This window comes from Clarias gariepinus, chromosome 18, assembly GCF_024256425.1.
Source record: "Clarias gariepinus isolate MV-2021 ecotype Netherlands chromosome 18, CGAR_prim_01v2, whole genome shotgun sequence".
NCBI classification, from domain to species: domain Eukaryota; kingdom Metazoa; phylum Chordata; class Actinopteri; order Siluriformes; family Clariidae; genus Clarias; species Clarias gariepinus.
In genome coordinates this window covers 8,037,639-8,065,327 of record NC_071117.1, presented here as the reverse complement: position 1 = coordinate 8,065,327, position 27,689 = coordinate 8,037,639, and the positions used below count along the sequence as shown (strand labels likewise).

The 27,689-nt window shown below is 40.6% G+C and overlaps 3 protein-coding genes across 3 annotated transcripts; 1 reads left to right on the top strand and 2 right to left on the bottom strand.

The window, feature by feature from the left end:
* Positions 1–2,390: 2,390 nt before the first annotated feature.
* cc2d1a (coiled-coil and C2 domain containing 1A) lies at positions 2,391–17,561 on the bottom strand. Its single transcript, XM_053477274.1, has 29 exons — positions 17,405–17,561; positions 15,986–16,068; positions 15,751–15,895; positions 15,542–15,648; positions 15,206–15,436; positions 14,814–15,105; positions 14,617–14,726; positions 14,446–14,518; positions 14,258–14,356; positions 14,023–14,150; positions 13,784–13,856; positions 12,762–12,892; positions 12,326–12,449; positions 11,393–11,565; positions 11,027–11,149; positions 10,230–10,288; positions 8,781–8,897; positions 8,590–8,660; positions 8,433–8,491; positions 8,257–8,308; positions 7,684–7,783; positions 7,316–7,406; positions 6,194–6,349; positions 5,394–5,452; positions 5,195–5,267; positions 4,910–5,036; positions 3,877–3,953; positions 3,740–3,787; positions 2,391–3,255 (listed from the first exon to the last, which is right to left on the bottom strand). The coding sequence occupies exons 2-29, from the start codon at positions 16,040–16,042 to the stop codon at positions 3,223–3,225; spliced, it is 2,988 nt and encodes a 995-aa protein (XP_053333249.1). The 5' UTR covers positions 16,043–16,068; positions 17,405–17,561; the 3' UTR covers positions 2,391–3,222.
* Positions 17,562–18,516: 955 nt separating this feature from the next.
* LOC128506832 (uncharacterized) lies at positions 18,517–24,499 on the top strand. Its single transcript, XM_053477430.1, has 5 exons — positions 18,517–18,581; positions 19,768–21,540; positions 21,637–21,812; positions 22,559–22,657; positions 24,262–24,499. The coding sequence occupies exons 2-5, from the start codon at positions 19,768–19,770 to the stop codon at positions 24,365–24,367; spliced, it is 2,154 nt and encodes a 717-aa protein (XP_053333405.1). The 5' UTR covers positions 18,517–18,581; the 3' UTR covers positions 24,368–24,499.
* Positions 24,500–26,072: 1,573 nt separating this feature from the next.
* nanos3 (nanos homolog 3) lies at positions 26,073–26,728 on the bottom strand. The gene has a single exon (XM_053477478.1). It carries the CDS (start codon positions 26,726–26,728, stop codon positions 26,201–26,203), a length of 528 nt encoding a protein of 175 aa, XP_053333453.1. The 3' UTR covers positions 26,073–26,200.
* Between the last annotated feature and the right edge of the window lie 961 nt (positions 26,729–27,689).

Sequence of the window (27,689 nt, the reverse complement as noted above, 5' to 3'; positions counted from 1 at the left end):
CTTGGTCCCCACAATGACATTAAACCATGCTCAGAAACACACAGACACTAACGCTTTGCATACTTTAATGAGTCATTGTAAGACATTCGCCAGAAAATTCATTCTGCAGTAAAATATCAATATGACATCGAATCCATCACCTCAGATACACACAGTGTTACAGGGTCACTGGCAAAAATACACCACATTAATACACACATTTGTACTGATTGCCATATTATTGTTATATAGGAGTGTGTGGGTGAAAAGTTAAAAAGAAATATAATCCCAAAACCTTATGCGTTTAAACTTTGTGTTTTAATACCTCAGCTTGCCGAGCCAACGTCTGTAATAAACCACCTTTGTAAACATACGTCTGTAAGAGATATCCTCCAGTACTATAGGGGGTGCTGTTTAAATGTTATTAGCAAGTCTACAACTACAGCATGAATCCTGGAGCTTTTCTTGCTAGTGATCTTGCTTGCAGAAGCTCGTCCATGCTGAGGAATTTAGTTTTTGTGAGAAAGAGAAGAAAAACATGCGGTTTGTGATTGTCCCACTAAAACCCAGAGTGACCCACGAACACTTTCCTGATAAACGATCATGCTACCTGCATAATTAGGGATTTTCATCGTATGTTTTCTCAGAGTGACACTTAGGCATTCTTTAATGAGCGAATTTCTGTTGGATGCGTGAATGTGTAACTGTAGTCATAAACCGTGACTGTACGCGTTCATGTTCTGGCTCAAGTTCTTAAAAGTTCTAACTAAAATGAGTTACTACTGTAACATTTTAAGGGGCAAAACCTAATCTAATATCTTAAAACAAGTTTTCTGAGGGGATGAGGTAGCAAGGCGGAGCCAAAGATTTGTGAGGGGGTGGGGCTGATATAACATCTGCAGGTTAAACCATACGTTGGGAAAGTAAAATTTGTATCTGAATTCTCATGAAAAACATTACACACTAGGTTAGGCTTCACATTTATTCAACTGACAACTAAAATTTGCACTTTCAGGGACAGGAAGTTACCTACAATCAAACTCGAAATTTGGACAATCACTGGGTGCGCTCATGAAGGTCCTGCTAGCTAGCCGATGAATTCTAGACGAGTTAGAATGAGGCAGAATTCGCATGCAGCGCAAGTTAGCTCCACCCCAGATAAAAAAAAAATAAAAAAATCGCAATCAAACGAATAAATCTCAGATTTGCTTAAAAATTATAGATTTGTGTTTTGACATGGTCTAAATTTGTCAGCTGAGACTCAAGAATGTATGTGCTGTTTAACTAGACTCAAGAGTGCAAAAAGTTGTGAGGTCCTCAGTAGAAAAACAAATCAAACTTTCCTCAATACTTTCTGTTTTTAAATAATTCAGGATGAGGAAGCTATTTAGGATCCAGCCCTCATTTCCACTCTCCGAAACCAATCATTGCCTCAGATGTGTTAAGAGTTGAAATAATGCCTATCTGAGAGCCGATACGGCCCCAGTTACATCCAGACCATACAGTGTTTGGTTACGATCACTGTGTTTGTAGGTGCCGAATCGTCAAAATGGACTACGTAGATATGAATTAACTAACACAAAGTGGTTGTTTATTGTAGGAAGAAAGTTTTTAAACCAATGTTTTGAAAAATGTGTTGAAAAATGCGTGATTTTACTGAACTGTCAGTTACAAAACATCTCACAGTCAGTTTGTTCGCTTTATCACTCCGCTGTAAAGCAAAGGTCACCTGAGCACCCAGACGATCGCTAATCCCAGATTATGAGCCATGATCCTCACCCCTCCCCTCTATTCCCTTTTATACGTACACCACCGTTTATTCCCGCCGCTTTAAACTTTGTTGACGTGTTCGCGTTATCTCTGTATCACCGCATGCTGAGCTGCACAGAGGGAGGATTAAGCAGAACCCAGTGCAGAGACCAGATTATTCTTCATATGCTCGGTGTAAGGATTTAAAACATTCATATATATATACACACACACTCACACACACACACTCTCTCAAACAAGGCACGGGGAACATGGAAACAGATGACAGCTGGAGAACAGGAAAAGTCGTAGTACTACTGTATGCCTCATCACATGTGCAAAATGATCGCTAAGAAAGCAGTTCGGCCGAAAACCAAATGTACACCAAGACGGCTGAGAAATCAGCCAAGACGTTCGGTGCTTCTGGAGTCTCGTATTAAAGTTACAAAGTCAACAAATAGGTTAGGTCAGCCAACAAATAGGTTATATATATATATAGGTCTTATAACCTTACTGTTTTTTCCTAAAATCTTTTATACTAAAATGAAAATCATTTTAATGATAATATAACTACGACGTTGCAGAGACCAAAACATCTGGACACTCAGGATGTAGTTTGTTTTTAGCGTCAGACCCAGACTCAGGAGGGGGGCATGGTCTGAAAGTACCAATTTGACTACCAAAAACCCGTATGTATTCAGAATGCAACCACGTCTCATAGTGTGTACTTTTGATTTTAGGCGAAACAGTTCCGTTATTAAAGCCCTGACTCAAAAACATTCAAATCTACAATTAGTGCTTCATAAACACGATGGTGTAGTCGTCTGATCCTGAACGTACGGACGCCCAGAGAGGCCACGAGTTACTTTCTCCGTCTTGTGACTTTTTACTTCTATTTCTCTTAAAAATGTGATATAAGGTATCAGATATAAGACATCAGACTGCGTATGTAGGGTTAAAGACTGGTACTTTGGTGTAATAAACCGAAAAAAGCATGCTAGGTAGTAAACGGTAACTTGCTAGCAAGTGAGGCGTGTCTGTGCTTATAAAGTTTAGATAAATTGTAGGTCACAAAATAAACACATGTTATACTTCATAAACTTCAGTTTAAGACAATATATAACTCATGGCCTCATTGGCCTTCCATACACACCAGGATTATTATTATTATTATTATTATTATTATTAATAATATTATTATAATTATTATTATACTTCACTCTTCTTAAAATAAGTTTCCAGTAAACTAGTCCAGTGAATCTCAGGTGCTTCAGAGTCTGGACGAAAATATCAGGAGTGTTTGTATAAGAGGCAAGAGAGAGCAGGAAGAGAGAAAACGGAGATGTGTGTGAGTGTGTGTGTGACGCTTAAAGCGTCGCTGAGAGGAAGCGAGGGAAATGGCATGCACGCAGAACGAAGGTGTGCGTTTTTGTCTGCGCCTGCGTGCGAGAATGGTCCTCCGACGCACAGTGAAGTTCTGCCTCCTGCAAATGTTCACGCAGCACGCTTCCTCCTCAGAGCCTCCATCTGAGAAAAAAAAGACAGAGAGAAAAAGACAGAGAGGGAGAGAGAAAGAGAGAGGTAAAGAGAGAGTGTAAGTGAAAGAATACATTTACATCTTGTTTGTTTTTTGGTTCAGTCTTCACTTATTCACTTATACCACTTTAGCGCTGTTATTTCAGCCAAAGTGAAAATATGAACTAATCCCAGTTAAAATGATCAGTTTATCTTTTCTAATTAATATCTATTGGTGCAGGTGTTTGTTTACATTGAGACAGTAGCGCATTAGTATCTTATTTTAAAGTATATTATTAAATCCGGTACATCCAGGCTTGTTTCTGGTCCTTCAACGTATGAAACGTAAAGATATCACTGAGTTCTGATTAATGCAGAGACAAAACCTTTCTTTTATTTAGATAGACGAAGCTCAGGTTACTAGACATCTCTCTCTAAGCACAACCTCTACTGATATCTCCAGCTCTAGATGAACCATGTACATTGGTAAACCCACCTCAGCCTCCACCATCTTCAGCCTCCCTAGAGCATCTTTAGCTGCTTCCTGGAGACACAAGAGACAAAGATCATTGTAAAGGCACAGCAGCATGTTTATGGTGATGTGTGTGTGTGTGTGTGTGTGTGTTCACTCACTCTGTTGCCTTCACTGGAAAACTTCTTCACTGACTCAGCGAGTGCACATTTGAACTTGTTTAACACACTTTCATACTCTACAAGAGAGACAATAAATCAGAAGTGGAGATAATATATCAGAAGTGGACTGTGTGGTGACGTATTCATCATGTTTACTGGACTATCATCGTGTTCACGCCAGCAAGTGACCGGTCACTGTACAGTATTTCTATTGTGGGTGTGGCCTATCTGCCCTATTCCCATCCAGCTTCCCCATCAAGATTCAGATTTGAGCCACAGAGGGGCCACGTGCTTCCTCTGAAATCCGTGGCACCCACTGATCAGATCTTATCGGACTGCACCTCATGAGATATTATCTGCTTTTATGCCCCCTCGATTTCCCTCCTGCATCATCTTACAGACAACGACGATTGGCAAGTGCTGCTTTGACTGAAGTGTCAGTGTGAAAATGTAAAGATATCACTAAAAGACTGAAAAATATCATCCTTTTCACTCCACCTGGAGTATGGAAGATTTGCGCCAAGATTCAAACCCGTATATCAGGGACGATAGTTTTCCTGTCGCGCCACCCGGTCATGTTACGTAGCCGTCAGAAGGGGGAAAAAAAGTTGCCATGACGACTGCTTTTTGTTAGGGCGTTTCACATTAGGCACGACTGTATGTGTGTGTGTGTGTGTGTGTGTAAGGTGCTGGATGCCCCCCGGCCAATTTTCATATTTTTGATCTCCATCCTTGGAAAGATACGCTTTCGTATTTTACGCTCTCCGATACAGCAGGTGGCAGTATGTGCATACTTGTTTTGTTTTTAACGTCCTTCCCTGATTAAATCCAATTCCCACCTCGCCCCCAACAAAAGTCCATACTGGACAGAAAGCTGCAGTATTCATCGGCCAACTAATAAACCTACAGTCAGTACAGACTCAGACTCATGGATATAATAAAAAACATCTCATAAATACAGTAAAATACAGTAATGTTGATTCTGAACAGACGTCTGTAGATTTGTATGAATGTGTGTGTGTGTGTGTGTTACCTGCTAACATTGCTGACGATCCTCTCTCCAGGTAGGATTTTTGCCAGTGCAGTCGGTGACAGACCTCTTTATGCTGGTTCAGCAGGTCTGGCGGTGGATCCCGTCTATTTTTCTTATACTCACCGATCTGCGCAGAGAAAACTCATTAAACTGGAACCATATTGTGGTGGATTTATCACCGCCTACGATTTTAGTATTAACCTCATTGTTAAAAAGGGATGAGACGACAAGTTTTCTTTTTTTTCGATACATCATTCAGACAGATGATATGGTGTTCACACACACCTTTTTCTCCACTCTTTCCTTGTCGTAGTTGAGGAGGCTGAAGCTGTGGAGTTTGTACTGAGGAGGCGAGTGGCTGAAAAGAAGAAAAAGGAGAAGATCTCTATAATGAGAAACTTGTGCGACACAAATTCATCAATTCAGCTGTTACTTTGTTTTATTGTGCAAATTGTTAAACCATAAATCTCTCTCTCTCTCTCACCTTGGCTGGACATGGCTCTTTCCGTGATCGTTGCGGGGTTTTGATTTCGGTGAAGGTGCCTGTGGGGAAAAAACATTCAAACTAAATCTAAAACATGCATTAATGATTATTCTCAAAAAAGAGAAAAGACAAAATAAACACAATAAAAAGTAGACGAGGATGGAGAACGCTAAATCTGCAGTGGAGAAAAATAACAGTTTCAAGAATACAAACTTCCAGAAGGGGGTCAAAATAGAATAGAAAGACGGTGAAATAAGTGCAGCATCCTACAACAAGTGCTCTTAAACCAACGTTCTAACAGATTACAAAGAGTTTAAAAAGACCCACAACAGACATTCGGGCAAAATACCTCCTGAACACTGATGTGACTGTCAGTGCTGAGCTCCAGTACAGCCTCAGGGTCAGTGGTGCAGAGTTTTACTGACTCCTTGTATATTTTTACTAAGCCAAAAAATATTTTTTTTACAAAACTGCTCATTTATTACAGTGCATGAAGATGCTCCTGACAAAACCTGCTCGTTTTACTTTGAGTCCTCCAACACCATCCTTGATCCTCTAATACCATCCTCAGTTCCTTCATACAAAAACCTCCTCCAGGATTAATAAAGTTTTATCTTATCTCATCTAATAACATCCTTGGTACCATAATCCAATCTTTGGAGTTTGCTCCTCCTACAAACATTCATTATGCCCTAAAACCATCCTCAGTGTTTGGCCATGTATTTCGGCTCCTTGATTGTTTTTTAACTCTCATGTCCTTCTCCTTTTATTTGCTCTATCCCAACCCTTTATCAGTTTACCCGCTCTCTCGCTCTCTCTCTGTCGGGGGTGATGGCTGGTGGATCCACTACGATCCATTTCTCCGTCACAGACTGGAGCTGCACTCCGCCCAGTGGCTCCCTCACCCTCACCCTCACATCCAGCTTCCCTCCTGTCGCCTTTCTGCCATCCAGCACCTTACACACACACACACACACACACACACACACACAAAAAAAAATTTGGTTAAATAAAATTTTTGCTTGTACAGTGAAAACTTGGATTGTGAGTAACGCGGTTTGCGAGTGTTCCACAAGACGAGCAAAGAATTGTAATAAATTTTGACTTGGAAAACGAACAGTGTCTTAATTTACGAGTACCGAGTATCATGAATCACGTATGCACTTCTTGTTTTGACGCAGAGTGTTACGTTATCACAACTGAGCCACGCGTGTACTGTTTACTATAACACTGTGAACACGTGTGTGTGTGTGTAAAACATATTTTATTTTGTGTCTTCTTTTTGTGTCTGTGTGCGCGCACGTCATTGGACACCGTGCCCCATACACACAGTGCCTGCGTGCACAAATGGAAACAATTATCTATCGGGATTTATTTTTACTTTTTGTCAAAGGTAAAGTGCAGGTTAATTAGTTTTATTTTTACTTTACAGCAGTGATTCCGTTAGTGTGTCGCTCAATCGAGTGTCATTAGAGAGATTTATTTTTTATTTTTCCGATAAAACAGTGTTTCCGTTGTGTCTGCGCACATGTGTGTGTGTGAAAAGAGTGGAGGATGGGTAACTGTAAGACGATAAGGGGGAGAGGGGAGCTTACTTTAGATTCTTACACACACACACACACACACACAGCACCTGCGTACACAAACGGAAACACACTTATCTGTCGGGATTTATTTTTAATTTTTTTAAAGGTAAAGTGCAGGTTAATTTGTTTTATTTTAACTTTATGTTTTGTGATAATTATTTTTTTTGGCTGTGGAATGAATAATTTGAATTTCCATTATTTCTTATGGAAAAATTCTATTTGGTTTACGAGTGTTTTGGAATACGAGCCCGCTTCTGGAACGAATTATGCTCGTAATCCGAGGTTCCACTGTATCTGACGTTATGAGGAATACAAGTGTGTGTGTATAAAACTCACATCTATAATTTCTCTGATCTCACACTGGTTCTCCAGACCTTCGAGTTTCATCTGAGCGTTTCCCACTATCCTGTCGTTCTTAAAGAGGCCTCTAAATCCAAACACACACACATAATTTTACAAAATTATTTACAGGTGTAAATATGAATGAGGCTTTGAAGTAGCGAGGCTACGAGTAGTTTCACAGCACAAATGATTTTTTCATTATTTTGTTCACCAGGACTCAGATACTCCATGACCTTATACAATGGACGGTGTGATTTTTCTCCACAACCTTCAGCTCCATTTTATTCTCTCGACATTTTCTCGTCCACAAGTTTTATATCTCGCTCTGGACGATGACGAAGGAGTAAAAAAAGACCCCTTACCCTTTGTGGATGATCTCAAACTTGATGCCTTTGGTCTGAATCACTCTCTTAAAGCCTCGGTGCGTTCGGTTGATGTGCAACTTAAACTTCTCCCTAAACTCTGTAAAAAAAATTTAAAAAAACGAGAGAGGGATAACATTTACACCATCAGATAGATCGCTTCGGGTCCGTCCCTTATGGGCGTGGCCTCCAGGGTTTTCACCTGTTTAATCATTTAAAGCCTAAAAAAAACAAAAACAAAAAACTCTCCATAACTCTCTCACATCATGTACGAGAGTATTTCTGGAAATTTCAGATCAACACAATTCTTTAGACACATAAGACGCCACTGGTGACTGACAGGACTGTTTAGATCTCATGCACAACCTCCGGGTTTAATTCTGTAACGTTACCCAGTGAGACTGCGGCTGTAGCTCTTCCTCTGCATGGTTTTGAGTCTAAACTGTATCATTTGATCAAGTGAGAGCAGAGAATAGCAGCTTGTGATCTTCCTAGTGGCCACACAGGGTTAAAGTGTGTGTGTGTGTGTGTGTGTGTGTGTGTGTGTGTGTGTGTGTGTGTGTGTATATATACCTGGGCAGTTGGTGCTTTTCACAGTGTTGGTTTTGTCTCTTTGAGCTTCTTCCTACACAATAAATAAACAATAAATTTATAAATTATATAATTTATTTTTCCAAAGTTCAAAAAAGCCATGGAAAGAGAAAGAAAGCGAGATTTTTTTTTTTTTTTAGTTTGTTTGTTTTTTTTACCAAACTAGGGAAGGGAAACTCAAAGCGCACACTAGCGTCCAAGTCATTGGCTGAAAATCCTGTAGAGAAAGAGAGAGAAAGATGAAATATGAGAATGATCCAAGGGCAAACAAGCAGGGACTAATTTCTCTTCACACACACACACACACACACACACCTGGAGTGGGTAGGTTGATTCCTTTGACGATTGTCAGCTCCATCTCACTGGCAGTCAAACTGGAGAAAATCCTACAGACAGAGACACAAGTCATCCCAGGTCATCTTCTCATATTGGCACGATATATATATATATACTATAGAGAGAGAGAGAGAGTGTGAGAGTGTGTGTGTGTGTGGGGGGGTTTTTACATGACGGTGTTGATGGTGCGCTCCTCCGTGTGGTGTCCTGGAACAGGACAGCCTTTAGCATAAGCTTTCTTCAGCAGCTCAATATCACTCATACACTCATCAGCCAGCTTCTCGAATCTGCAAACACACACACACACACACACACACACACACATATCTTGACCACCTGAGTAATACTGAGTAGGTCCCTCCTTTTGCCACCAGAACAGTGATACACTGTGCGTTCTGTCTCCTCTCCATCAGAGCCGGCATTAACCTTTTCACCAACACTAGTTACTGGATCAGTTCTATTGGGTCGGACTACACGGGCCAGCCTTCACTCTCTCTGTGCATCACTGAGCCTTGGACACCGCTTCACTGGTTCTCCCTCATTGGATCACTTCTGGTATGGTCAGGGAACACATCCCACATTTGGAGTCGCTCTGGCCCGGCCGTCTAGACGTCACAATCCAGTCCATACAGTCACAGTCGCTCAAATTAGTGATGGGTCGTTCATGAACGATTCTTTCTTTTTGAACGAATCTTTACCATGACTCAGATGAACGAGTCGTCTCGGAGAGGGATTTGTTTATTTTCTATTGGGCGCGCATGCGCAAAGCTTTACAAAACCTCCGTATGTTATATACAGACTTGAGTCGTTACCTTTGAGTCTTTTCGGTCCTGAGTCGTTCGTTCTTTTCTCACGTGACTCCTATAGACGCTGTGCGGTGCAATATATTCAAAAGAACGAACGACTCCTACTGCAAGATATGATGGTGATCTGCTCATTCTGTTTATTATAATATGTCCTTAGCTTCTTTGTAATATTTTCATAACTGGAACTATAGCCAAAATTTGTGTATGTAGACGTATTTTTATTGGAAATGCAACATTTTAATTTATTTCTGATCAAATGAACGAAATGACTCAAAAAAAGATTTGTTCATTTTGATGAACGAGATTCAAAGAAGCGAGGCACTAAAATGATTTAAACTTATTTATCACTAGCTTAAATCCTTACACCTACCCAGTTTGTCTTCTTCCAACACATTCATTTAACTTCACAAGTTCACTCGCTGCCTGACGTGTCCCACACACCACTGTGAAGAGATACCGTAACTGTAGCCACAGGATTGTGATGTCTAGACGACTGGGTCAGGGCAACTCCAAAACTGAGTGTGATATTAAACACCTGGTAGAGTTTAAACTGACTGATGGGAGAACGGTGATAGTGGGCGTGGCCCGAGAGAAGAAAAGACCTTCCTAGTGTATCTTTGCAAAGATTAGCAAAGATTTCGGATTTAAATAATCTGGAACTACCAGTTACACAACCAACACACAGCTTTAACAAGGAACAGAAAGTGTGTATGTAATCAGGTCACAGCAGTGTCAGCTTAACCACTCAAGCAACAAAATACACGTGACTCGAGTGTAATGTTTGGCGTAATACATTCGTTCAGGATCTCCTACCTGATGGTCTCGACCAAGTTGCCCACTTGAGTGAACTGCTGCAAGTAGCTCAGACATTTCTGTGCAACAGGAAAGAACAGTGATTAGCTGATAAGCGCACAGAACCACCTGATGAGTTCCACATTTAACATACTCTAAATAAATAAATAAAAAACTGAGACCACATTGACCACATTAAGTTCAAATGTTCTCCCTGTTATTGGTTGGTTTCCTCCAGGTAATCCAGATTCCTCGTTGCGTGCCAGTAGTGTGTGAATGAGTTTTTTATTTTATTTTGTTTAACAAAACTCAAATTGCGGAAAAAGTGCTTAACAAGAGAATAAAAATAAAAAAAGATTTGTGTAAAATTTGCAAGCATACTACACGCACACACACACATTATCTGTAGCTCAATCACCATTTTCAATTGTTAACTCTAATCCTGTTAAATCATTTAAACATGATTTAATACGTTCCCACAAAAACACAGTGTATTATTTTTACGGGCGTGGCCAGGAGTACCGTTATTAGCTAACCGGTTATGCTGATCAAAGTTAGGAGTGTCGTTAGACAGCCTGAATGCCGCTGGTTCCTGTCTCTGAATGTGTAGTTGAATCCTAACAGGTAAATATACGCCTACCTGGTTTAGGTGTGACTACGAAACTCTCCGGGCTTATGACCTGTTATAACACGTACACCCCTAGTACATGCAGTATTTAATCCTCCGTAGTACGGTTTATAAAACATTAGTGTTCCAGGCTCTGCAGTAGTGTGATGTAACAGACATGTAGCAGGTGTTGGTGAGCTGCTGCGCTGACCTCGTGCTGCTGCTTGAGGCGCTCCATGAGCTGAGCGTACTGCTGGGATGAGCGGGAAGACACAGAGGATGAGCGAGCATTAGGCAGAGAGTAGTCTTCCTCACTCACTGGGACACTGGGCACCTACAGAGAGACAGCGAGAGAGAGAGAGAGAGGGTAAATGTCAATGAGACAAATGAGAAAACAAATTTACAGGTCATTAAAGAGCTGCTTGAGGTTCAACACGAGTGTGTGGTGTCAATTATTTTTTTATTAGCAGATGTCCAGGACTTTTACCCCATCACAAGGACATACTGTACTGGTATAGCTGTACTTATCTGTAGTCACACACACACACCTTGTACTTATCCAGTCACACACACACACCTTGCTGATGTCGACAGGCAGGCCTCCTTTGGCTGCAGTGATCATGGGGTCGAGTCCCTTGGCGTTGCGTAGGTGCTGCGCTGCTCCCTGAACGTCCTTCATCTGTTTCGAGCGCAGGGCCGCTTTAACAAACTGCTGCCTGCGGCGGAGAAGGAAGTCCAGCTGCTGTTGAGCTACACACACAAACACACACACACACGAAAAGTCAACTCACACTGATATGTTAACAATTTTATCTTCACGTAATTTGCCTAGTTTTTAGTGTTTTTTACACTGCGGCAAGTCGTGCTATTAGACACAGGTGTTACACTCCTACTCCAAAAATTACAGTAATGGTTCCATCAGATAGCGGTATTACACTCCTACTCCAACAATTACCGTATTTTTCCCTTAGCTAATGCTAAGGCACATGCGCTTCACGTGTCCAACAGGTTTGCTCTCCTGATCGTTATCAGTATGTAGATTTAAATGGTGATTATTCTGCATGTTCTCTAGTGGAGTTTGATGTTCCACAAGGTTTGGTTTTGGGCCCACTGATTTCTTCCCTTTACATGCTTCCTTTGGGCTTACACTCCTACACCCCACCGAATACAAATATGTGCAGTTTGTTAGCATTTTTACAGCGCTATTCCAATTATACTTAACAAACGACAGTAATGTTACACAGTCACTGCTACTCTAGTGACTACGGTAATGTGCCCTTAGTTCTTGTCTTGCTCCACCAGTTACAACAGCGTGTGATTACACATAGCTAAACCAGTTTAGCAGAGTTAACATGATAAACACTAAAACTATGCTATACCAATATGAAGTTTTTTTTTAGATGTACAAATATAAAACTGTAAAGAATTAAAACATATGCTTTATTAGTGAGGCTTACAGAGTCAGGTGAAGAATATACACCTGCTCGGTGACACAGCCCCACCCACTCACCTTTAGCCCCCAGTCTGGGGGTGTCTGAGGAGGCCGTGGGGGTCACTGCGGGTGAGGAAGACGAGGAGGAGGAGTGTGCGGGGGCAGGGGCTCGAGCTCTCTGAGCAGGAGGACGCACAGCTGGCTATACAACAAACCAAGAACATGAAAAAAGTCATGAACCCAAAACCTGAACCTGTACAGAAATATCACAGACACACTGAGGTGTGTGTTCAGTGGAGCAGTAACTCGCACACAAGTCCATTTAAACAGCACATTAAATCAGACTCGTATAGTGTCACACTTGTAATGAGGAAACCTTATTTAGCAACACTTCTGAAAAATCCCACATTACTCATTTTCCTTGTGACTCTGCACCACCCTGATCACCACAACTCATCAGAACTAATTACAATAACAGTCCGTCAATCTAAATGTCCTTTTTGGGTCATTTTACCTTTGACACGTCCTCGTCTGTCTCGTCATCTTCCACTGCGTCTGCATCCTGATTGGCCAGTTTCACAGCCGTTTCCAGGACACCCAGGAAGTTCTGCTCTGTGCTTTCGGCACCTTGCAGAGGAGGACAACCTGAGAGAGGAAAAGAACTTTACCCACACACACTTGGACACTATGTGAACATGCATAGACAGTACTTGGACACTGCGTGAACAGTACTTGTCAACTACTTGGCCATTACTTGAACAATACTCAAGTACTATGCGGACAATACTCTGACAATACGCGCTCGGACATATTTTTGGACACAATTCAATTCGATTCAATTCAATTTTATTTGTATCGCACTTTTACCAATTGTCATTGTCGCAAAGCAGCTTTACACAATCAAAATAATTATTCAAGTTTGTATGCACACTACTTGGACACTACTAGGACACAATTTGGACAATACTAGGACACAATTTGGACACCACTCGGACACATTTGGACACTACTAGGACACATTCGGACACTACTAGGACACCACTTGGACACATTTAAATGGACTAGGACACCACTTGGGCACTACTTGGACACCACTTGGACACTAGTAGGACACAATTTGACACTATTCAGACACCACGTGGACACATTTCAAAAGTACAAGGACATCTCTTGGACACCACCTGGACACCGACACTACTAGGGCACCACTTAGACAAATTTCAAAACTACTTGGACACAATTAGGACACAATTTGGACACAACTAGGACACAATTTGGACACCTCTCGGACACATTTGGACACTACTAGGACACCACTTGGACACATTTTAAATGTACTAGGACACCACTTGGGCACTACTTGGACACCACTTGGACACCGACACTACTAGGACACATTTGGACAATACTAGGACACAATTTGTCCACCACTCTCACACATTTCAACACTACTTGGATACTACTAGGACACAATTTGACATTCCTTTGAAGCTATTCAGACACCACTCAGACACAGTCTTCAGGCGTGCGAGTTACCTGGTGGTACCGGTAGCTCTGATAGATTGACAGGTCTTCCTGCTTTGTGCGCCTTTATGGCATCTTGATATTGCTAAACACACACAGACACACACACACACAAACAGAACAAATAATATTTTGAGTGTGATCTAAAACACAAACACATCTAACAGTTAGTTTTAATTTGAATGAGTCAGGAGGAGGAGAAGGAGGCGTGGCCTCTGTGTGCATCAGTGAAGGAGGCGTGGCCTGTCTACCTTAGCAATGCGCTGGTGCATGCGAGCCTTTCGGTCGTCTCCTTTGCTCTTGGCGGTTTCAGCCGCGCTCTTGTACTTTTCCAAGCGCTGCTGCAGAGCCTCGGCCAGGTTACGGGGAGCGGGAAGGGCTACACACACACACACACACACACACACACACACACACACAAACTCAGGTCATCTCTTGGCTAGTATTCGGTATGGATTCTGAAGACACCATAAGCAGGAGACTTACGAGCGTCGGGTGCTGGAGCGTCAGCAGGTGGACGAGCAGGAGTGGGTTTGGTGGCTGTAGGTTGAGGAGCTGGAGGAGAACGCTCTACTACAACACGTCCTACAGGGACAGAGGTGTTGAATTTAACATGTTGTCAGTACTGATGTCAATGAATGATGAATAAGTGCCATGCAATGTTCAGAACAGACCAGGAGGGGGCGGCAGTGAGCTAGCATCGACGCGCTCTCCTCTGTCTATCGCTTCGATCAGAGAGTCGAACTTCTGTGAAAGGAAAGAACGACATAATACAATTTATTTCTTTCAAATCTTTGTTAAAATCTGTTATAACTTCATAGTTCTGATGGACGACTTGTGGTTACCTTGGAGACGACAAGGTGTTGCCTGGCGAGGTCAGTGTTTCCGCTCTGTTTAGCCTGAATAGCCGCCAGTTTGTATTCCCTCTGTCTGCTCAACACGCTAGCCTTCAGCTCTGCATCCCACACACACACGCTTCAGACACACTTGATACATGTTAAGGTGTGTGTACGTTTAACTGTATGTGTGTAAGTGTGTGTACCTGAATGCTGGGGGTTGGGCTGAACAGGAGTTAAGGGCGATATTGCCGGTGTATCCGGCGTCACAGCCGGCGTTTTCTGATTGGGCGGCTGAAGGAGCTGAGGTTTGGGCGGGGCCACAGGCTTTGCCTCCTGCAGCGGCTTCTCGTTGGTCATTGCAGGCGGTGTGTGAGCCTGTTCCTGCTGTCGGATTGGCGCAGGGGCGGGTTTGGCCCCGGTAGCGACGGGGGGCGGGATTTCCTCCTCGTTAACGGGTTTTCCCTTTTTCGCAGACGTCAGCATGGTTTGTAGTGTCTGTAACCATGAGTGAACACATGCACAGGTAACGATTTTCGTTTTAATACAACCAAAGTTTATATTGGATTAAGTTTCGTGTTCGATTGGCGCAGGTCACCTTCAGCCCGCGGTCGTATCTGCGCGCCTTGCTGGCCTCTCCTGAAGCATTGGCGTTGGCGATGGCCGTCTGGTACATATCGATGCGCTCCTGCAGAAGGGACTCCAGACCACCACCGCCTCCGCTCGGGGTAGCAGGAGTGGATTTAGGGGTTGCGTTAGTGCTCCGAGGCGGGGTCGGTGCAGGAGCCGGTTCCTCTTGACCGTCCTCCAGAACCTCGTTAAGTTCAGCCTGGTTTATAGAGAGGCATCACAGAAGAGACAAATCTAGCAAGCGCACACACAACGTTTATGTCAATAAACTGTAACCGTGTATGACTCCGAGTTCTCTCATTACTAGAAGATCGGCGTCGTCCTCCAGGTCTGCATCGTCATCTCCATCCTCATCCAGGTCCTTCATGCACATGGCGGCCATCCGCTCGATGTCCTCCATAGGGACAGGAACTGGGAGACAGGAAAACAAAAAAAAAACAAAAAAACAGTTAAAACTTTACAGTGCGGTTAATTATTTAAATTTTTAAATGTTTGTTTTGGTGTGCTCCTCACCTTTCCCGCCATCTTTCTTTCCACCTCTACCGCCTCCTCCTTTTCCTCCTCCCATAAGAGCAAGAAGCTCCGCCTCTAACTCCGCCTCATTTCCACCGGAGTCATCCAGGCCTGCGTCTGGAGACAGGTCCAAGAGCAGACCCATCTGAGAAAGAGCACAGTAAACATGACTTATGAAGCAATTTATGATCACAGATCGACAGCAGACACCCAATCAACCTGTACAAGTGTTCACCTGTTTGGCCCGAGCGGCTCCTTGGCCTTTCTGAGGAGGATTCCTGCTCCGACTCATGACGACTGCTGTGACAGGACTCAGAGCTGGAACATGAGAAAAAAACACAGTCATGTCAAACAATGAAATAAAGAGTTTTATTATTAGAAAGACGCTTCAGCCGATACCCTTAAGATTGCAGTCTGGTATGACTCCACCTTATATTTAGGCTCCGCCTCCCTAACTTTGAAATTAGGAATTAAATTCAAATAACAATTATAAGAAATAACAATTTCTTAACACCTTTTTAAATACAGGAAAAAAAGTATTTAGATAGATAAATATGAGAAAAATGAAACAAATATAATAAAAAATATATAGCAAACTTTTGGTGTAAATTTGACAGTATGTAGAAAAATTAAGTAGAACTGAAATAGAAGTGCAGTAGATGTTAAGTGTATCAAGGATAAGATACAAAGCAGATAGCTGAAGAAGATGCAGACGATCATAGAGGGTCTGTTCTGAACAATGAACGTGTAAAGACTGAAGATCACGACTATTTTACAAAACAGTAATAAAGAGGGGGAAAATGTATTTACACGCTGCTTGGACGAAATAATAATCAGAAAGGGCACATTTTTGAGCGGCATCGAGCAAGCAAAGAAAACAACTAAGGAGATATGAAATGACTGGAACTGGGTTAGGAGTACTTTAACACATTTTAAAAACCTGGAGGGATAGAGCTGAACCGTCAACTCTGTGGAAGAAATGTGATCAGAACAACAACAAAAAAATCATGAATAAGAGTCACTTAAACGCTTGGTCCAGTTGAATTATAAAAATAAATAACTTAACATTAAAAATCAGAGCTGCGTTTAATAGTGAAAGTGTACGAAACCTTTAAAGGACTGAAAAGAAAAACTATAAAGTATTTGACAGATCACATTAATTAAAACTTTTTTTTAATGAGTTGAATATCTCAGCTAGTGGTGTTAAAAAAAACATGAAAATGAAAAATTATTTACTCTGATGATTAACTTTACACACTTGTCTGATTAACTCTGTCTGGGGTTAAAAGTACAAAGGAAACAGTGCTAATCTGATTCCTCTTTGAACTGCTGCTTTAATAATCACACTGATCTGACTAGGAGACCTGGCACCTGAATGACGTCACATCTATACAGTAACCTGCAGTACACTTCCGGAAATACCCCAGGGTTGCCTTGTACTGTTTTAAATCCTCAATTCTGTCACAACATTTCCTCGGGAGTTGTTATTATTCCTGATAAAAAAATTACCTAGTCAGTGTGTGCACTTTATTATTGACTTAAAAACTCAAGACCACACACACACACACACACACACACACACACACACACAGCCTGTAGATGCTACCTGCTAGCAAAACACGCCATGTTTTCATCTTCTACTGAACATTCTTACCTTTAACGCGTGTTTGCGTCTCCTGTAGGTATGCAGATGTGTGTAGAGTGGCTTTTTATTAATATGTTCTTACGCACAGCCAAGCCTCCTCCAAAAAAAAAAACCCCAGAAGAACTACTCCGAGCTGTTGTGATTCCGTGCACTTCCTGCTTTCCGACTCGTCGCCATTAGCAACGACAACTTCCCGCTTTACGGCAGTGACATGTACTTTTTAGAGGATAAAAAAATGCAGGAAGTAAATTCAAAAAAAACGGACTGATTTTTAAAAGTATTGCAATTTTTTAAAAATAAGAATCAGTATTAAATCTTAAAGTACTAGGAACGACCGAGTATAATAAATGTATAACGTATTATAATTTCTTTACTTAGCCTGTTTGATTCACTCAGAGTCGACTCTTTTTCTACAGGACTAAAATAATTTAAGAAAAGCAAACAAAACCAAAAATAAAAATTATACAGTCAAGCAGCATGAAGACACACAACCTAACATTTACTCTGTATCATTTTATCCTGTATTTTTTCTGTATTAAATTAAAGTCTTTTAATATCAAAGAGTCGACTCTTTCATAAAATAATCGATTCATTACCATGATTCACTCTCTAAGTCTTATGTAATTTTTACTCTGACAGGGAAAGTGTTAGTCATCTATGTATGACCTGGTGTGTGGTTTGTTAACCTGCTTTAATAATAGTTAAATAAGATAAGAATAAATAAATTTCAGGTACTTTTTTGCCCAGTTATCAAGAACGATCGAGGAGTCGACTTATTTCTCGATTCCTGATTCAGAATCGATAAAACAATTATTTAAAAAACAATTATACAGTCAAAAAGCATAAAATACCTTCAAATAAACCTCGTTTATCCTACACTGTTTGTACATTTGATTAACTTATGATGTTTTTTCCATAGTTGGAAAAGAGTCGACTCTTTAATAAAAATGCTTTGACAGTCTGGGTTATGGATGTGTGTGTGTGTGTGTGTGTGTGTGTGTGTTTTGTTAAACTGCGTTAATAGTAGTTAAATAAAATTAAAACAACGAAACGTAGCATAGCTACCTAGCGAGATTAAAGAGTCGGCTCTTTTATAAAAGAATCGACTCACTCGAATTCTTTCCTACTTTTCACTCTGACAGAGAAGATAATCCTCACACTACAGTGTGTTAGCGTACACGTGGCGGTAATTTATCCGTGTGTGTGTGTATGTGTGTTCTACTACATTTCTTCAATATTAGTAAAATAGGATTTAACTTATTTAACTTAAAGCAGCTGGTTGCCTAGCTACCCATCTCTTTTTCTCTCTCTCAGCTCATTTAAGGTCTCACAAACTCTAATAAAAAAATAATTTAACTCTTTAACTTACAGCACTAACATAAAATAATAAATTGTATCACTGTAGTATATTTTTGTAGATGAATTTTAGTACATGTAAACAGGCTAAAACGTGTTCCACAGCTAGTGACCCAACTCGCTAGCATAAAAATGACATTTAAAAATATGATTGCTAACATAACCAGGTAAATCAGTAACTTTTTTTTTTTTTTGTTAGTCTCTTACAGGGTACTACTGCATTTTTTTCTGTGAATAAATGACTCCTAAAAAACAATTAAGTGCTCAAAACTGTTCCTCAGATGCTAAGAGGGAGCGTAAAGTGCTATCACTTGACGCAACAAATAAATACCTTTCCCTTTGTCTTCATCTGTCATTATTCTCTAACTGATATGGTACAGCATTTACCTTGTTCTAGGGATTATAAATAATCAAAAAAATTGTGAAAAATAACATATACAACATTTGTACATTTGGATTTTGGTAGCGTTACCTGGACCTGAGGCAGGTTTTAAGTAGGTGAATCTATTACATAACCATTAACAACTATACAAGAAAGTCACTTCTATATCTGATATATCTGATGAATACAGGTGAGATCCACGTCCTAGCAACTTGGTACAGTAGGTTGCTTTTAAAGAAGTTTAGGGTGAACTCATTGAACTTGGGTGGCACGGTGGCGTAGCGCTAAGCATTGTGGCCTCACACTTTCAGGGTCGAGGGCTCGATTCCTGCGTCAGGTCTTTGTGCATAGGGTTTGCATGTTCTCCCTGTACGGTGGGTTACTTCAGAGTATTCCGGTTTCTTTCCATAGTCCAATGAGATGCAAATTACACTAATTGCCCTGTAGCATGTAAATGTGTGTGTGTGTGGATTGGCGCCCTGTCCAGGGCGTACCCTGCCTCGTGCCCCAAGTCTCCTGGTATAGGCTTTCTATGACTCGGTGCAGGATAGAGCAATAAAGAGAATGCATGAGAAAGTGGTGATTAACTTAAATAAAATTTTGCTTAAGTTTTTTTTTTTTGCAATTCTTTCAGATGGCAGACATGGTAAACTCCAGCTGTGGAACTGAACAAAATTTGGTTAATAAGCATCAAGCTGAATTTGAAGAGGTACGATCAGGCAGAGAGGTATCAATTGATGTAGCTGAGCAAGAAGCTGTTTCCATTCCTGCCATGTTCCTCTCAGATGTGGACCAAGACAATGCTCTTTGTGACAGATTACAGTGTAAAGAATTATCCTGGGAGGCTGCCGATCATCAAGAAATTCACCCAACCCTGACAGAGGTTCTACCTGAAGTAAAAAAAGGCACGAAGGAACCTGAAGAGCATACTGCTGATATTAAAACTGAGTCCCAGGACCATCCTGATTTGGAAGATACCATCAGTAAACTTCTTGCTGACCTGAACGAGGTGGAGGACATACCCAGGACGACCTCTAGTCCTGAGCCACAGACATCTCTCAAAGACCGAATCTCTCCAAAACCTTTTCATGACTGTTCCTTTGATGTAAATGAAGACAGGATGCTTCTACAAGAAATAGAAGAAACCATTGTGGGCCCAGAGACCACAGATGATCATCCTGAAATGTTATCAGGTACAGCATTGGCACATTTAGAAGAACTGTGTTTCAATAGTGAGATGCAGTTACTGGCTAATGAAGAAACTGAAACTTTGGAGCCTCCAGCCAAGAAAAGGTTAAAAAAAAGAATGGGCATGTGTGGCCTGGGAGACAGGAAGAGGAAGTTCCAGTTTGATGGATCTTACTTTAGGCAAAGTGTGATAGGAAGACAGAGGAAAGAGAGAGATGGTAAAGGAAATACAGTGGCATATAACACTATGTTGGAGGATGATGGTACCACACATATGAACCAGGAGGGAACTATTGGGCCATCAGGAAAAGAAAATGAAGAGGTTTTAAAAGACAAGGAAAGTGAGGGCGCTGAAGAGATGGAGGATAAAAGAGCAAGAGAAAAAACAGAAAATCTATATACCAAAAAAAACAACACGGATAAGTGGACTGCATTGATGAACGACCAATATACCATATATGAATCCTCCAAAGAAAATAAAGTAGACATCTTAGAGGAAAACGATAGATCCATAATGATGGAGGACAAAGGAATAGTTGAACGACTCGTTTTAGACCTCAAATTGTTGGAAGAAATATCAACATGTGTGGGACAAACTCTGATAAGTCCCACCACTGGGACAAACTTGAACTTGTTCCAGGATGAAAGATCTGTAGCCACTGCTAGCAATGCGCATGAAATGGACACTTTGACCTGTGATGAAGAGCCAAGCTTCCTTGGAAATGAGATTCCCAGCAATGAACAAGATCTCACATTTAACATGAAACATTTTGTTATGTCTGAGAAACAAAACCCCAATGCTGAGCATAAACTGCGTAAGGACACTGCGGACACTCTGCCGGACGTCGAAGCTGCTCAGGAAATAAGCCGTAGCTCTACACTGGAAATGTCTGAAGGCTCCACCGTAGCCACCAAAGCGGCCCAAGAGATTCCATCTGGTTTGGAAGGAAGTGCTACAATGATTGAGAAGCAGTGTCCACCCGATATGGCTGCTGCTGAGACGAATGAACCTAGCAGGTCTACCGCAAACCGTTCAGACCCCTTATTCCTCAACATCATGGATATCTTGACAATGGCTTCTAGTGGAATACATGGTGAAATTGACAAGCCTGTAACCGCTGTATCGGAGAGTAAACAGCCTGATGGTGGCCATGTCTCGGATGCTAAGGAGATTCATCGCCCATTAGCACCACCTACTGGTCAGGAGAACCACATGGATGTAAGTAGGATGGATAAACATTTACACCAATCAATATCTGATGATATTAAAGCTATTATAAAGATCACTGTTTAATTAATGGTTTCTTATGTTAAGTCTCTTTTAGACCAGAATGCTTGCGACACTTCTGCGACCTTATCAGTTGCCGCGCAGCAGCTCTGTAACCTCATTTCGACCCCAGGTGCTAATGAGCTGCCCCAGGAGACTGACTTATCTGTTTCATCGTCATTTTACTCTATGACAGACTCCCAACTCCAAACAATTGCGTTAAGGTAAAAGCAACGACTATCATTTGAATTAAACACTAGCGTAATGTGTAACTACTGTACATGAGGGGAAAAATCGCTTCAGTTACGTATGACGTCTTGACAATGCATTTGAGGTGGTAAAATGTTGCAGGTCCTCTATAATCCTACAGGTGGTGACCTCTAAACTATTTATGCGTTGGCAGGCAGCACGGCGTCCTGTGTGGTAGGAGCGAACTACTTGTGAAGTTCGTTTAGAACTGTACCAAAATTGGAAAATGCTTCAACTCTATAGCTGTACTTTAAGATGCACCAATGTATTAAAAAAAAAAAAACTGATTGGATAAAGGTTGGATGTTGGTCACATGGTCATGAACGTATAAGGACTTTAAACTGTATCTTATTAAATAAATGGCTGCCTTGTTTATTTTAAAATATTGAGATCTGTGTCATGTTAAAAGTTAACATAATTCTAATCACGAACTGCATACAGCTTTTCAAGTTCAAAAAAAAAAATTTATTTGTCACATACACGACCATACACAGTATGATATGTAGTGAGATGCGTACACGACAAATAAGCGAGAGGCAGAAAAGAATATAAAATCTACAATATTGTAGTAATATTTTATAATAGGGAAATGTAAAAAGTATAAACTGTATAAATAAACTGAATAAAGTACTGAACCAGTTTACACATAAATGATTTCTTTGTGCAATTAGAGTGCATTATTTTATTATTATTTTTTAAACTTCCTTTTTTGTTCTCCCAGCATGGATCTGGACGACCAGTTTCCCCCGGAAGCCCGCACTCAAGGGGAGGACGGCACAAAGCTTGTGCATGGCCTCGTCAGGGAACTCTCCTCTCTAAAGTACGGGTGATAAATCACAGCATCACGAGTTTCTATTTATGTGTCCGTGTTAAAGCTTGTATAAAGTATTCAAAAGTATTCACATTCATTACTTGAGTAGAAGTATAGATACTAGGGTTTAAAAAGACTTCTGTAGAAGTTGAAGTATCAATTCAAGCTTTTTACTCAAGTAAAAGTGTAAAAGTACTGATTTTTAAAACTACTTAAAGTATAAAAGTAAAAGTAACATGAGGGGGAAAAAAGCATTAAGGATAAAAGTTTAGGCTGTGCCACGTGCCTATATACTGCACTAACACCTCATAAACAAAAAGAAAAGAAAAATGTGTTGTTATTTTGTTGTATTTTTTAAATCATAGTGATTTGGGATACTGTATATGGCAATTGATAAAGAATGCATTTTAGTACAATGCAAATACATTAAAGAACCATATATGTACTACTGAGCATTAACATGTTTTATGAAGAAGAAGATATGATAACTAGTTGCCTAAAGTATTTTAATGGTGCAAAAAGTCAAACTTCAGAGGCGTGTCATCAGTAACCTTTATTGGAATGTAAATGTACATCCAAGCTTAGCTGCAGAAATCTGTGAGGCAACATACAAGAAAATTAGTGTACCCAGGGCAGGCTTAGTAACAATTACCCTTGTATGGTTGTCTACAATAAACATTAGTGCTGTCAGAATAAATAATTAATCCAAGTGATTAATCAAAAAAAAAATTATATATATGTGTGTGTGTGTGTATATATATATATATATATATATATATATCATTCCTGTTACCTTCCTGGTGCTGTTACCTTCCTCGCTGGTGCTTGGCTGTGACATTTCGCTCGAATCTTGAGTCTCTATCACGGGCATCTTTGTCTACTTATCACAACCTTATCAACCGAAAATGCTATTTTATTCAAACGTCCTTGCTGGAGTGTGTGACGTGACGTCATGTGCAGGTGCGATGGATCGCGTACCAACCAATAGGGTTTCGGAATGGTATGTTTATACTTCTCATCCAACCACAATCAAATTCGCTCCATCCGGATGGTGCGATTTATCCGGATGTTTTGTTTTTGTTTGTTTTTTGAATGATAAGCTAAAATAAAATAGGAGTACGAGGCTATTTTTAAAATGTAAGGAGTAGAAAGTACAGATAATTGCATGAAATTGTAAGGAGTAGATGTAAAAAGTCGGCTGAAAAATAATTACTCCAGTAAAGTATAGATACCCAAAATTTCTACTTAAGTAAGATAAAGTATTTGTACTTCATTACTTGACACCTCTGCTTGTATGTAATAGAATCAGGCTTAGGGATGAACAGGTGAATAGTGAATGTGATGGCATGCTGGTGTAGCCGATAGAACGGTCACCTGCAGGGTTAGGAGATGAATGTTACCTGCAATATGTGTGTGGAGTTAGTATATTCTTCTGGTGCTCAGTCAGGTTTCTCCAGTTTTCTCCCAAAAACATGCAGTGTAGGATTCCAAAACGGCTCAAATAAATATAGGACCTTGAGTATTACCGGTTTAAACTGGTCTTATTGATTAAAGTAATATAAATATTGCTTTTTTACTAACACAATGTTTTCTTTCTCATTACACTCACACAGTCGTATCGTGATGGCAGCACACCGGGAGATGGAAATCTATCGGCGTGGGAAAAACTCCAAGACGACTAATCGCCGATCTTGTGCTTCTCGTCAGACTGAGAAGTAGCGACATGCGCTGACAACGATATAATTATGTTGTTCTACTATAACTGTTAAATTTGTCAGTAAGTTAAGTTAATGCTTATTCATAGGAATGTTTATTAGAAAAGAAAAGAAAAAAATAAAGGAGTAGATTTGTTTTTATTCTGGGTTTGACATTACAGTTTTACTGGTATGTTCATAAGTTTTGAGTTCAATATGTTTTTTTCTATAATAAAACATGCTTTGGCAGAGCGTTCAATCAGCAGATGTTCTGATGTTATCAGTTAAATACATGTTTCACACTACAGTACTTATGTGACTGTAGTAGATGTGAGTACTTAATTAAACTAGTGCTTAGATTTGCATTTCATACCATATTGTTTTTCATTTAAAAACTTGGTTTAAAACGCTTATTTTTTGTTACTCAGACTAGTTGAAAAACTGGATCATCCATACTGGTTTAGATTTACCATTTGTACAGAATGATCGGTTTTCTTAAGCTGTAAACAATGTAGAGTGGTTAAAAGAAGGGGTGTCCTAGTTTACTTTAACAAGGATATTTCAGTCTTTGATGATTAAAAAGGTTTTAAAACACCAATAAACAAGATGTAAAAAACTGACTTACTTTTTAATTTTACTTTACACTTTTGGTTTAATGTGAAATTGCTCTAAAATAAAACCGTTTAGTCACTTTGATTTATAAGAGATAATGGTTACTGCATGTAGCTTTAGCTCTTACTATACACAATGTTAAAGTGACCTAGAACCTAAAAAAGGCACCGGTTATGAAGCAGGTGTTCTTAATTAACTGAAAACTCTGAGATAGCAAATGTTTAAGGGGGGGGGGGGGGAGAAAAGAGACAATTTGGGTCAGTGTTTAAACTTTTTGTTTTTAAACATTATTAAAAATTAAACACTTCAAAATGACAGAAGAATCAAAACAGTGCAATATTACACAATTTAAACAAACAAAATACAGTGCAGCACTGAGGCTTGTTACAATAATATAGAAAAAGAGTATGAAATCCCGATTGGTCTAAAATGTTTAAAAAAGTCACAAGAAAGTTGTGTACAATAAAATGGACCGCTGATACAGAGAGGGTTGTTCAGTTCCATCATGAAGCCACACACTACTAATCATAATCCTGCACCTGTAATATGTTGCACCTGTGATGAGCCAAGGAGGCCTGAGCACAAGATTGTTAAAAGAAATAAGAAAAACTCCAAACACAAACAAATATTTTTTGTTAAATAAACGCACACACACAAATATAAAGCGCACACAGAGTTAGTAAGGTCTTACACACTCAAGACCAGTAGAGCTCAAAACCCAGGGCAGGTTCCAGATTGTTTTTTTCTGTCCATGAAGCCCTAAAACACTTAAAAACAACCTATAAAACTTTAAAAAAAAAAAAAGAGCATTGCCAATTAAAAAAAAAAAAAACATAAGTACAATAATAAAGGGAATTATATAAAGGCTGTAACATTTCCTTTTCAACACACACAAATAAAGCGCACACACAGTAAGTAAGGTCTTGCATTCACTCAGACCTGTAAAGTTCTAATCCCAGGGCAGGTTTAAGTGTGTTTGTCGGGCCATGAACCCCACCCACAAAAACATGCAAACAAAAGCATGGCCAAAAACAACAACAAAAACAACAACAAAGTACAATAAGGAAATAAAAAAAATAAAAATAAAGTTCTCTTTTCCAATATGTTTTTTTTTTTTTTTTTAAGAACATTTTGTGTCACCAATAATTAAAGGCACTTTTTCCGAAGTGGTTTCCGTTAATGCTACATTTGTATACGTTTGAAACGCAGATCAAAAGATCGAACAGCTCGGACGATGTAACGGTCTTTACCGCGGAGCGCGCGTGTACACGGAGGTGTAGGTGACGTCAACGAGCGGGCAGAAGCGCTTGGTGTGCGCGCGCGCGCCGGTCGCCCCGCACTGCGGACACACGTACCTGCGCAGGTAAGGACACACCACCTCCCCGCTGCGGCCCTTCAGGCAGTGCGACGTGAACACGGCCTCGGACTCGCCGTTGTGTTTGCAGAAGCTGCAGTATTTCCCGCTGGATCGAGGAGGAGGAGGAGGATGAAGAGCCGCGGGGAGCGCATTCGGAGACGCCGGAGCGGCGCTGAGGTTCTCCCTCTCCTGCAGCTCCTCCACTTCGGATCTCCGAGGAGAACTCCCGCGGGTCACGCCGTGCTGCTGCCGCTGCGGCCCAGGAGCGGAGGAGCTGTCCCCGGGCCCGGAGCTCCGCATGGCGCGCACCGTCTCCGCCAGACCCATGTAATCACGCCACGGCTGGAAGTGCCGGGGCTCCTCGGGCTCCATGGAGCCGTGAGCCGACAGGATGTAGTGCAGCAGAGAGAACACCATCGCAAAGCACCGAGATGGAAGGAAGGAAGAAAAAAAAAAAAAGAGGAGGGGGAAAGATCAGGCAAAACAACCTAGAGGCCACCCTTTAAGTAGGTGCACATGCGCGTGGGGCGTGAACGGGTGGTGCGGGGCAATTAGTGCACACGTGTACCTCAACTACTCGGTTCAGCAAAGAATCGGTTCCTGAAAGACTCATCTGGGGTGGATGGAGGGATGTGTAGATACTTTATTGATCCTGAAGGAGATTCCAGCAGGTAGAGAGACAGTAGATGTGATTGACACACTGTATAGTCTGGATACACACAGGGTAGGTAATGTTAAAGCTGACCAGAAGTTAGTACTGCAATGTCAAGAACAAGATATGTAAGAAGCATATAAACAAATCATATAAAATCACAACTATAATAATAAATGAACAATAATTGAAATAAAGTTAACTGCAGCACAGCACATGACAACGTGTGGCAAAGTGACAAGAGTGCAAATATTAATTGTGCAAAAACAGGATCAAACAAACATTTCTTTCTTACATAAATTCACTTTCTTTTTTATATTTATTTCATATGAAAAGTCTTTTATTTTATTTTAAGGTCACTGGCAGTCATCTAAGCATTTCACTGCATATCGTACTGTGTATGACTGTGCATGTGACCAATAAAATTAGAATTTAACGTGGACCCAAGGAGCTCAGGGCGTTTCAACATTAAGGCCACGGGATTGTTTCCGAAAAAACTTGGCTTAAAAATCAATGTAATTTTTTATTTTTTTTTTAAGAACACGTAACAGTTGATCAAAGTGCTGTACAGTCCTAAAACAGCCAGACACAGACCATAAAAACAGACAATAAAATGAAAATAAATCCTCTCGCTCATATCTAAACCATCATCTATACCACTTTATTCCGTATACAGGGTCATGGGGGGGATGAAACCTAATAGGCATGTCTTAGATTGTTGGAGGG

Bases quoted from the DNA above. Each gene is read 5' to 3' on its own strand.
- cc2d1a (XM_053477274.1), bottom strand. From the start codon at position 16,042: ATGAGTCGGAGCAGGAATCCTCCTCAGAAAGGCCAAGGAGCCGCTCGG. The intron at 12,893-13,783 runs GTAACTCGCACG...TTCCTCTCTCAG, and splicing joins AGAGCTACCGGTACCACCAG to GTTGTCCTCCTCTGCAAGGT. The intron at 7,407-7,683 runs GTAAGGGGTCTT...GTTTGGATTTAG, and splicing joins TTTGAGATCATCCACAAAGG to AGGCCTCTTTAAGAACGACA.
- LOC128506832 (XM_053477430.1), top strand. From the start codon at position 19,768: ATGGCAGACATGGTAAACTCCAGCTGTGGAACTGAACAAAATTTGGTT. The intron at 21,541-21,636 runs GTAAGTAGGATG...TCTTATGTTAAG, and splicing joins GTCAGGAGAACCACATGGAT to TCTCTTTTAGACCAGAATGC. The intron at 22,658-24,261 runs GTACGGGTGATA...ACACTCACACAG, and splicing joins AGGGAACTCTCCTCTCTAAA to TCGTATCGTGATGGCAGCAC.
- nanos3 (XM_053477478.1), bottom strand. From the start codon at position 26,728: ATGGTGTTCTCTCTGCTGCACTACATCCTGTCGGCTCACGGCTCCATG.